The sequence below is a fragment of the Herpailurus yagouaroundi genome, unplaced genomic scaffold (genome assembly GCF_014898765.1).
Source record: "Herpailurus yagouaroundi ecotype Mexico unplaced genomic scaffold, PumYag 569, whole genome shotgun sequence".
Taxonomy (NCBI): domain Eukaryota; kingdom Metazoa; phylum Chordata; class Mammalia; order Carnivora; family Felidae; genus Herpailurus; species Herpailurus yagouaroundi.
Genome location: NW_024412786.1, coordinates 340,534 through 351,516, shown reverse-complemented (window position 1 = coordinate 351,516; position 10,983 = coordinate 340,534). Strand labels below are relative to the sequence as shown.

The window sequence follows — 10,983 nt, the reverse complement described above, 5'->3', positions numbered from 1 at the left end:
GAGGTCTATCTATGAACAATCACTCCCTCTCCGAGGCCCGGGCCTCCCACTCCTCGGAGGGCCCTTCGTGCGACCCCCTTTCTGTTCCTCTCGGAGTCCTGGGCTGCACCAGCTTGCTATCTGCTCCGGCGCTAGCCCCAGAGGTGCCGGCCTAGCTGATGCCCGAAGAAAGAAGAAAGCAGACCGCGGGCCGACTGGGCCCGCCCCAACCTTGCGCGAGCTGTCGGCGCCCGGGTCTCTGGTGGGGTAGGCAGAGGCGAGCTCCGCCCCGACCCAGCTGCCAGCCGAGTGCGCACGCGCAGCGGGCCGCGCTCCCTCGGCGGCACCGCCCACCACCGGGGGACGTCGGCGGCGCGCGACGTAGTTCGCAGGATAAATGCGGTGGCGCCGGGCGTAGGAGCGATTAGGCTGGGGTGCTTGGGTCTTCGGACGCTTGGCGGGGTCGTGGCCCGCGCCTGAACCTGCCCTGTTTCGCGCTGTGCCATGGCGGACGAGGGGAAGTCCTACAACGGTCAGTGCTGGCTCTCTGGGCGGGAAGCGAGGCGATCTGGGGCCCGGTGGGCGGTGCCGGCCTAGGCCGCAGCCCCGGGGCGGGAGGCCGCGAGGGGCTGGGTGTCCGCGGCGGCGGGGGTGGGGGGGGTGCGGCGCGGGCCGGGGGCGAGGCTACCCGGGGGCCCGGCCTCCATCGAGGCTGAGCGCCCGAGGCGTTGGCTCGGGAATCCTGGCGTTGCGTGGAGCTTCGGCTTGGAGCGGGTGGCTTGGCGGCGGGGTGGCGAGATTCCTTTGAACTTTGTAGGTGGTTGATGCTTGTCAGTTCAGTTTGGCGGCTAGACTCTTCCTTTAATGTGAGTCAGTGCCCGCCCAGTTCATCGGCTGCCCGTGTGGTGCTTTCCACCTCGTCCAGTCTGTCTTGCCCCGCCTCCCCTGCGGCCTTGGCTTTGGCTTAATGTTTCAGACCTCCACACCATCTCCCTGTGCTAGTCCGAACACTACACTGGATTTTAGTCCAGAATAGTGGGTAGGAGCGCAAGAAGACCGAGGTTTGAATTCTGAGTTGTCTTCACTAAGCTTGAGTGAAGTCCACTCCCGGGCCTTACTTTCTGTCCCTGTAAGGAGGTAGTAACAGTGTTTATTTTCTTAGTGTGTCCGTGTATGTGCTAAAATGAGATCATTCATATCAGGTGCCTGGAGCATAGTGCCTGACACTGGAGAAAGTTCTCAGTGAATGTTAGCTGTGCCTTCTATTCGTTCCCGGGGGGGGGGGGCCCCCCCCCCGGGGCCTTGGTTAGGGTTCATTGTTTGCAGAGTACTTACTAAGCAAGAGGGAGATCTTTTTAGGAATCACAGACCTTTTTTTTTTTTTTTTTTTTTTAACTAAGCCATTCCTACACACCAGGATTCAGAAGGTCATGTTACCTGAGAGCAGTCAAGGACCCTTGGTTAAGCTCCCTAGCTGTCATTAGAACCTGAGTCTTAGGAGTTGTCTCCTGAGTTAAAAGGCATTTCTGGGGGCACCTGGGGTGGCTCAGTCATTTAAGCCTCCGACTTTGGCTCAGGTCATGGTCTCACAGTTTGTGAGTTTGAGCCCTGCGTTGGGCTCTGTGCTGACAGCTCAGAGCCTGGAGCCTGCTTCGGATTCTGTGTCTCTGTCTCTCTCTGCCCCTCCCCCATGAGTACTGCTCTGCCTCTGCCTTGGTCTCTCTCTCAAAAATAAATAAACACTTAAAAAAAAAAAAAGATTTTTTTTAAAAGGCATTTCTGGCCAAGGAAATGAAGAGTTCACTCCCAAAACTTCAGAGTGGCAGTTTGAGAACAAGAGTTTTTAAAAAGCCTTTAAATTGACCACCTTTGTAACCGTATGCCGTTTGTCCTCTGTATTGCAAAAGTATTGTGTACTGAAAGCTAATGTAATGACTGTTATTGGTTGATTTTAGAAGATGTGAGAGAGGTCACCACCCAGAGTTTGAGAGGGGTTAAATAGATTTGGGAGGCTAAGCAAGCAAGTTTCAGGTGAATTTCCCCAGGGGTCCGAGTTGTGTCTAGTTCTGCTTTGGGTCCACTCACACTTCCACATTGTGCTTCTCTTCTCTGTTAGTTCCAGTTTCTGATTCCTTTTCCTAAAGCCCTACACTGTCTTCCAGTAACATTTCCCTCATGCCGCCATGCCACAGAGAAGGTTCTCTCTCAACAGACAGAAGTTTGCAGGGAAGTGGCCCCTGTAGTTACTGTGTATCTCATCCGATAGCAGGGTGCTGGATACTGTGACTGCCCCAACAAGGTAGCTGGACTAGCAGTGTACTTTCTAACTGATGTTCTGCTTTTAACCCCAGAGCACGACGACCGTGTTAGTTTCCCTCAAAGAAGAAAGAAGGGCCGGGGTCCCTTCCGGTGGAAATATGGTGAGGGGAACCGTAGGTCTGGAAGAGGAGGTTCTGGCATTCGGTCTTCCCGCCTGGAGGAAGATGACAGAGATGTAGCGATGAGTGATGCCCAGGAGGTTCCCCGAGTACGATAGTAAGTAACCAGTTGATCTGGTTTGAATTTAGCGGCCCATTTGTTTGATAAAGCTCTCTTACTGGCCACGTCATTTCTCTTTCCACCTGGAAAAGTGAGGGATGCCAGGGCCAGCTTACTGGTTGAGGAGTCTTAGCTGTAATCCTGACAACAGTGTGGGCAGGCCTTGGAGAAGACATGCCTAGTGTTTGTGGGCATTTTGTTCTCTGCTTCCCCATAGCAACCCCTATGCTGCCCGACCCAACCGTCGAGGTGACAGTTGGCATGATCGAGACCGCATTCATGTTACCGTGCGGAGAGACAGAGCTCTTCCAGAGAGAGGAGGGGCTGGCACCAGCCAGGACGGGACCTCGAAGAACTGGTTTAAGATTACAGTGAGTGTCTGGGGAAGTGGATGTGCAAGGGAGACAGGGAGCTGGGCTCAGAATGAAGGTTTCTGCTTTTCACATGACAAAATCTGTTTTCTCCACAATCAGGTGTCTCTCCTTTCTTCTAGAACACCCAAGAGCAGGTTAAGAAAAGGAGTAGGACAAGCAGGATGCTGGGGGGCAGGGATGGGGACACCATCTAAAGGGAAACATGAAAACTGGGTGGGAGATGGAGTAATTCCTCTGAATGTCTCCATTTGGCTCAAGCCAAGTGTGGGGCTTCGGGTCCCTTAAGTTCCCTTACGTGAAATCATGACCTTAACCGAAATCAAGAGTCAGACACTTAACTGACTGGGCCACCCAGGCACCCCAAGAAATGCTAAGTTTAAATGGACAGAAAGGAGGGCAAGGAATCCATGTCTGGCTTGAGTGAAAGAAAGAAAGAAAGAAAGAAAGAAAGAAAGAAAGAAAGAAAGAAAGAAAGAAAGAAAGAAAGAAAGAAAACAAACAAAAAACTTTTAACTGGCCCTTTCTTTAGAAAACCTTGTGAGGGTCGGCGGAAGGTGTGAAAGGCGGAGACTGGGGCTGCTGGTCAGCCTTCGTTCCACATCGTTCCCTTCTCTTTCTCTCATCTAGATTCCTTATGGCAGAAAATACGACAAGTCATGGCTCCTGAGTGTGATTCAGAGCAAGTGCAGTGTCCCTTTCACCCCCATTGAGGTGAGATAAGGCCTGCGTGGCTGGCTGGGCACCAAGGAGGGCGAGGGGCCAGCTGGACCAGGGGCCCTGGGCTCCCGAGTCTCATGCTCTTGTTTCCTCTTGGTGCAGTTTCACTATGAAAACACACGGGCCCAGTTTTTTGTTGAGGATGCCAGTACCGCCTCTGCGTTGAAGGCCGTCAACTATAAGATTTTGGATCAGGAGAACCGAAGGGTGTGTGTAAAGGGCCTGGCGTGGCTGGGGGTGGGCCTTGGGCCTGCTGCTTAGGCCTCCCCGGAATTCAACCTGCCCTCTGTGTCTTCTCTGCAGATCTCCATCATCATCAATTCTTCTGTCCCGCCCCATTCTGTACAGAACGAGCTGAAGCCGGAACAAGTAGAGCAGCTAAAGGTGAGGCAGGCTCGCGTCACGTTTCCCTCCAGCCCTCCCACTTCCCACGCGCGCTCCCGCCACCCCCCTCTCCCCACAGAGCCCCAGTGACCACCGGCCCGTTTTCCTTCCCCTGTAGCTGATCATGAGCAAACGATATGATGGCTCCCAACAAGCGCTTGACCTGAAGGGCCTCCGTTCAGACCCAGGTATGGCTGATAGCTGTCCCGCTCAGAGAGGTGGGGACCGAGCGGGGGGCTCTGTCAGACGGGGACGGTTTGAGAACGGTTTGGTACTAACTCTGACCTGGGAAAGCCCTCTCAGACTTGCCTTTCCTTCCTTTCTGTTTCCTGAAGACTTGGTGGCCCAGAACATTGATGTTGTCCTGAATCGCAGGAGCTGCATGGCGGCCACCCTGCGGATCATCGAGGAGAACATCCCCGAGGTGAGGCCTTTGTCCCGTTTTGAGAGGGGAGGAGGCGGGGTGGGGTGGGTAGGATGGGGTTGGGAGGCAGATGCGTCTCCGAACCCTCCGTTGGCGGCGCTGCCTCTAAACTTTCCTCTGCCCGCAGCTGTTGTCCTTGAACTTGAGCAACAACAGGCTGTACAGGCTAGATGACATGTCCAGCCTGGTGCAGAAAGCACCCAACCTGAAGATCCTCAACCTCTCCGGAAACGAGGTGAGGCAGGAGAGCCCGGTTGTGGGCGGGGTGGGGTTGTGGGCAGAGGGGGGCCCCCGGGAGGGAGTTTCCGAGCTGGGACTCTCGCTGCCTCTCCTTACCGGGGTCTCTCGCCCGCTCTCTGTCCCCGTCTCTGCAGTTGAAGTCCGAGAGGGAGTTGGACAAGGTAAAAGGGCTGAAGCTGGAAGAGCTGTGGCTCGACGGAAACCCGCTGTGTGACACCTTCCGAGACCAGTCCACCTACATCAGGTCAGTTGTGGCCTCTGTCTCCCCTCCCGGGGACCTTCACCCCCTGGGAGGCTGAGCTAATGCACCCTGACCAGCGCCCGTCTGCAGGAGCTGTGCAGCCCTGAGCTGGAGCCGCCTGTCCTTTGGGAGGATCACGTGCTCCTCCCTTCGTCTGTCCGTGTGTCCCAGCTTGGCCCCAAGGTCTCCTCTCCTTCCTTCTCACCTGACTGCCTGTTCGCTGTCCTGTGGTCTTGCCTCTTCCTTCCTGAACACTGCCTTTTCTAGAATCTCCCTACCCTACTGTTCCAGGAAGGGCACCTCCCTTTTTCTACCACGACCAGGGGGTGTCTTGCGTATGCCCCGTATGTGGAGCTGCCTTGTGCTAAGAGCCCGGTATTCCTGGGCTGAGAAAGCCCTCCCTCCCCGGGACTTCCTGTTGATGGGCCTTCCCTTCTTTGTCTCACGACGGCCCCTCTTGCCATGCCAAGAGGGACTCTCCTCTCATGGTCCACGTGCCCAAGGCTGTTGCCTGGGCTTTCCCACTCGTGCTGAGGTGGAGGACTCCTTGGAGCTGGTGCCATGCAGTCTGTCTCTCCTGCCCGGAGCTGTGAGCTGGGCCCTCCCTGGAGAAGAAACCTGGGTTCCCCAAGCCGTGTGATCAGAGCCGGGGCCCCGCCAGCAGGCGAGGGCGTCCCAAGGCAGGTGCTGGGCGTGGAGGCCACGGGGGCAATGGCTACCAAGGAGACAGAGAACTGACCCTCTCGGGGGGCGCTGCCCCGCCCTCACTCACACACCTCACGTCACCCTGCTTGGCCCCGGAGGATGGCTGGTTAGCCAGAGACGGGTAAGATTCCTCAGGGAAGGAACAACCTAAGACAGGCACAGTCGCAGAGGGGCCATCAGGAGAGAACTTGGGGGCCAACAGAGGTGGGGCACAGACCCTCACCCCCCCAACTTTGCAGGGGCCTGAACCCTCAACCTTCTGAGGGAGGTCTCCCGCCCCCATGGCTGCTTCGCTTCCCACGCCCAGCTCAGATCGGGACCCAGGTAGCCAGCAGAGACCTGGACGACAGCAACTGCCCTCTCGCTGCAGCAAGAATTTGTTTTCTGTTTCTACCTTGGACCACAGGGAAAGGGGCAGCTGAAGGAAAAGGCTGTGTTGGGTGTCTTCTTCCCTTTTTCCTTCCTCGTTCTTCTAAATGCCTCCTTGCCTGATAGTTCTTTCGCCTTTTCTTTGCTTCCTCTTTCTTTTCTCTCTCTCTGCTCCCCCTCTGTCTCCCCCATCTCTCTCCTGCCCCATCCTACCTTTTCTCTTCTTTTTTTTCTCTTTTCTTTTTTCTTTTCTTTTCTTTTCTTTTCTTTTCTTTTCTTTTCTTTTCTTTTTTCTTTTCTTTTCTTTTCTTTTTTTTCTTTTCTTCTCTTCTCTTCTCCTCTCTTCTCCTCTCTTCTCCTCTCTTCTCCTCTCTTCTCCTCTCCTCTCCTCTCCTCTCCTCTCCTCTCCTCTCCTCTCCTCTCCTCTTCCTTCGCCTCACCTCTTCCTAAACCCTGCCTTGCTCATCTCCCTGCCCCAACATCCTGTGCCATCCCTGTGGTGTTTCTGGTCTTGGCCATGGCCAGACTGGGCAGAACTGATGGATACCTGTTGAGGCAGCGGAGCCCCTGGGCTCCCACCCCATTCCCTCCTCCCGGGGCTGCACAGGTGAGTAGGTGGAAGGTAAGGGGCGCAGGGTGGGGAAGGACGTCCCGGCTTAAAGCCCGGGCTGGGAGCGCTGTTCTCGTGGCGCTCGGATCAGGCAGAGAGAATAGGGTCAGCCTTCAAGGCAGCTGTCTCTGGGTGCCCCGGGTGAGGTGGGGAGTGGGGCCTCTCTCCCAGGAGCTCAGAGGCTGGCGGGAGTGAGGACGGGAGGGGCTGTCCCTCGGGCGTTGGTGTATGTGCTCCTAGAGCAGCTCAGGAGGCACGGTGGCTCTGAAGCATCACTCACTTCTGTCCTGTTCTTGACAGCGCCATTCGCGAACGATTTCCCAAATTATTACGCCTGGTAAGTCCGCAGCTTTTTTAACTCTTTTGTCATGAGCATAGCCTCTCCCACCCAAAAGGTCCCGCCTCACGTATGTTTGTATGACCGTGAATTTGGAGACATGGAGCCCTTGGAGGATCTGGCAAAGGTTATATAATCTTTCTTCCCAGAGAAATGCCTGTAGACAAAAGTTGCACCTATCACAGCTCCTGGGATCTTTTCCGTGTCTCTTTGGCCTCTGACCCCCTCACTCTTAGTTGTCCCATCTAATTACTCACCCAGCCTTTTTCATCTCTGTTTATGCTGTCAACTTCCACTTCCTTTCTGCAGGATGGCCATGAGTTACCCCCTCCGATTGCCTTTGACGTTGAAGCCCCCACGACGCTACCGCCCTGCAAGGTAAGAAGTGGGGCAGAGTTAGAACTCGTGTGGGGAGGAGAGTATTGGTTATGGGATTCTGATACCTGTTTGCTTCCAGGGAAGCTATTTTGGAACAGAGACCCTGAAGAACCTGGTCCTGCATTTCTTGCAGCAGTGAGTATTGCCGGAGGACCCCTGAGGCTGGGGAGAGGTGGGCCAGCCCCAGTGCCGCTCACTCGGGGCAGCTGTTGGGTCGTTCTGTGGATCCAGAGCAGGGAATTCAGACTTGCCCTTTTGTGGTTCCCGCAGGTACTACGCGGTGTATGACTCTGGAGACCGGCAGCGGCTCCTGGACGCCTACCATGACGGGGCCTGCTGCTCCCTCAGCATCCCTTTTACCCCCCAGAACCCTTCCCGGTGAGTGTCACTGCCCGGGACCAGCATTTCTCGGCAGATGCAGGCTAGCACCTGCCAGCATCCATCCCACGCTGACCACCGCCTCCTTGTCCACTTATCCCCCTAGAAGCAACCTGGCCGAGTACTTCAAGGACAGCAGGAATGTGAAGAAGCTCAAAGACCCCAGTAAGTGTGTGATGTGAGCAGAAAGCCTGGGACGGAGGTGGGAAGGAATCGGTCACAGAGCTCAGGAGTGTGTGGCAGCCCCTAACCTCGGGTTCTCCCCACAGCCCTGCGGTTCCGCCTGCTGAAGCACACGCGTCTCAACGTTGTTGCCTTCCTCAATGAGTTACCCAAAACTCAGCACGACGTCAACTCCTTTGTGGTAGACATAAGCGCCCAGACAGTAAGCACCTGTTTCTTCCCTGGCCGGAGCCTGAACTTAGGGAAGGAAGGGGCGGTCACGAGGCATGGGGGACTTAGGCTCCGGCGGGGAGCCCACCTGGTGACTGACGCTGCTTCTCTTTCAGAGCACATTGCTGTGTTTTTCCGTCAATGGGGTCTTCAAGGAAGGTGAGAATCTTGGTGGAGTCTGGAGTTTGCAGAGTGGGCCCCTCCTGCAGCTAGATCTTTTTTCTCCACACTCTCGGCTTCTCAGCTACCTTCCCTCTCCTCCCCTGACCTCCTCCTCTTCTGCCCCAAGCCATCTTCATGAGGCCTACCCTCTCCACCTGTCTTTCCTGTCTGGGATATGGGACAAACCTGAGGATTAGGAGGACACAGGCTTTGGTGTCAGGCAGATCCAAGGCTCCATTCCAACCTTGGTCCCGTGTGCCCGTGGCCAATTTACATTAACTCTGAGCTTCAGATTCTTTATTTGTAAAAAGGGGTACTAGCCATCCCCTAGCGGTGCTGTGGGGAGTAAATGAAGGGCTTGCCGTAGGACCTCACACACAGATGTTCTGTGGGTGGGCTAACGGGTGGTTATTGTCCTCGCTGGCCCGACATTCCTCTTCACCTCTGCTCCCCTGTACACACGCAGTCATCCGTCTGGTCTACTTCAGGTTAGTCGTATCAAGTAAGACCGTGATGGGAGAAGCTTTCGGTAAACACAAAGCGTGGCTGATCCTAAGGGGTCATTGCTGTTGTTAACATTACAGTAGATGGAAAATCTCGGGATTCTTTGCGAGCCTTCACCAGGACATTTGTCGCTGTTCCTGCCAGCAATTCAGGGTAAGTGTTTGGCTTACCACATGGGGTCCCAGTCCCATTCCATGGCCAGCATGTGGGAATTGGTAGGGGCGGGGATGGGGGAGCCGGTCCTCAGGATGTTTTCAGAATTTAAGAAAGGCTGGGGGGAATCAGGAGGAAGCTCTCACAATGGTGGTGAGCTTGGCTCTGGAGCCAGGCTGGGTTTTTCATCCTGGCCCTACCACTTCTAGCTAAGGGCAAGTTTCCTCGTCTGGAAACTAGTATATTTACTTCCGTGGCCTGTCGTGAAGATAAATGGGGATGAGAACTGTCCAGAGTTGGGGGAGAATGTGTAATTCTAGTGTGTTCGGTAGAGAACCGCTTACACAGGTTGTGTGGGAAGGGTCGTCAATGATAAAATGTAATGACCAATAGTGGGGGAGGGGTACTTTGTGAATGCTGAAAGAACCTGTCGAGTGTAAGGGTGTCAAGTATGAGAACAGGAATAAAGTTGGGAAGATGAGGTGGTCTGTTTGTCCAGCTGTCTAAAGTGCTTTTTGTCCCACAGGCTGTGCATCGTAAATGACGAGCTGTTTGTGCGCAATGCCAGCCCTGATGAGATCCAGAGAGCCTTCGCCATGCCTGCACCCACACCTTCCTCCAGCCCAGTGCCCACCCTCTCCCCAGAGCAGCAGGAGATGCTGCAGGCATTCTCTACCCAGTCTGGCATGAACCTTGAGTGGTCCCAGAAGTGAGTGCTGGGCATGTGTAGCAGTAGGGGGAAATGGAGGTAGGGGTGGTAGTGAATAATGAGTGCTCCTAAAATTTTAAAAACCAGAACTTATAAATACGGTCCATAAAAAAATGTGGCCTCTGCATAAATCAGCATCACAAAATTTAAAGCCCAGATGAAGTCTCTTTGTATATACTGTTTTACAACTTACCTTTTTGTTTATCTTGTGAACATCTTTCCCTATCACTGTGTGTGTGTGTGTGTGTGTGTGTGTGTGTGTGTGTGTGTGTGTGTATTTTAAATGCTTGTTTATTTTTGAGAGAGAGAGAGAGAGAGATAGAGCATGAGCGGGGGAGGGGCAAAGAGGGGGAGACACAGAGTCTGAAGCAGGCTCCAGGCTCCCAGCTGTCAGCACAGAGCCCAACATGAGGCTCAAACTCACCCTGCAATCATGGCCTGAGCTGAAGTCAGAAGTTTAACCGACTGAGCCACCCAGGCACATCCCCATCACTGTAAAAATCACCTTCCTCCTTTTGACAGCTACTTAGTAATCCTTTGTATCCAGTAGGCCATTGATAGACATTTGTATTGTTACAAGTTTTTCATTTGTATACACAGTGCAAGAATGTATATAATTGTTGGCACACACTGGCAAGTGTTACTATATAATGGACTTTGAAGTGGCATCTAGCCATCAGGGTGAGTGCCTTTTGGTTCTAATGAGGGTGCCTGTTCTTCCCCCACTGCAGGTGTCTCCAGGACAACAACTGGGACTACACCAGATCTGCCCAGGCCTTTACTCATCTGAAGGTAAGTTTGGGGAATTCAGTCGCAAAAAGGCCAGAGATCTCTGGGCCTTCAAGAGGGTCAGGCAAGCTGGGGGTGGGGGAAAGGGGCTGGCTCTGCTGACCTTTTCTTTTTTTGCTAAGGCCAAGGGCGAGATCCCAGAAGTGGCGTTCATGAAGTGATCCGTAGTCATGCCCCAGAAGAAGCCCCCTGTAAAATAGCCCTTGGATATTGACGTCTCCTTGTCATGGCTGTTGTTTTCTCCTCTCTGGCCCCGACCGACCGAGGCCACCCTGTGACTGTGACCGTGACCGAAGAGAATGGGCTGCCGGATCCCTCTCCTCACCTGCCTTCTGGGAGACTTCTGGAAGACTTCCGGAAGATTGAGCCTCACTGGTGCCAGGAAGCCAAAGCTGACTTTGTAGAACTGACACTAAACTACCGAAGGACCTAGGTGCTTTATGTACTTAACCCCAGAACCCTCCTTACTTTTTAAGATAAAGAGTGATATTGTATTTTGTGTCCCGCGTGCCAGATTGTTTTTGCCCCGCCCCTGCCAGGAGGTGGTGCTGGGGCGAAGCCTGGCGGGCAGCCCCCCCCCCCCTCACCCCCGTCCTCCC

At 54.4% G+C, this 10,983-nt stretch overlaps 1 protein-coding gene across 2 annotated transcripts; it reads left to right on the top strand.

Annotated features, from left to right (window-relative positions):
• The first annotated feature begins 338 nt into the window (after positions 1-338).
• Positions 339-10,883, top strand: NXF1 (nuclear RNA export factor 1). Of its 2 annotated transcripts, none has more exons than XM_040465977.1 (21): positions 339-511; positions 2,331-2,514; positions 2,735-2,888; positions 3,519-3,602; positions 3,711-3,815; positions 3,912-3,992; positions 4,111-4,180; positions 4,328-4,416; positions 4,544-4,651; positions 4,791-4,900; positions 6,882-6,918; positions 7,228-7,296; positions 7,430-7,431; positions 7,567-7,674; positions 7,781-7,839; positions 7,944-8,059; positions 8,184-8,226; positions 8,814-8,886; positions 9,413-9,595; positions 10,327-10,387; positions 10,507-10,883. In XM_040465977.1, the coding sequence occupies exons 1-21, from the start codon at positions 484-486 to the stop codon at positions 10,543-10,545; spliced, it is 1,803 nt and encodes a 600-aa protein (XP_040321911.1). In that variant the 5' UTR covers positions 339-483; the 3' UTR covers positions 10,546-10,883. The 2 variants fall into 2 exon arrangements, with proteins under 2 accessions (XP_040321911.1, XP_040321910.1); XM_040465976.1 differs by having other exon boundaries at positions 341-511; positions 7,376-7,431.
• Positions 10,884-10,983: the final 100 nt, after the last annotated feature.

Coding starts and splice junctions, on each gene's coding strand:
- NXF1 (XM_040465976.1), top strand. CDS start 484: ATGGCGGACGAGGGGAAGTCCTACAACG. Junction 512..2,330: donor CGAGGGGAAGTCCTACAACG/GTCAGTGCTGGC, acceptor TTTTAACCCCAG/AGCACGACGACCGTGTTAGT. Junction 2,515..2,734: donor GAGGTTCCCCGAGTACGATA/GTAAGTAACCAG, acceptor GCTTCCCCATAG/CAACCCCTATGCTGCCCGAC.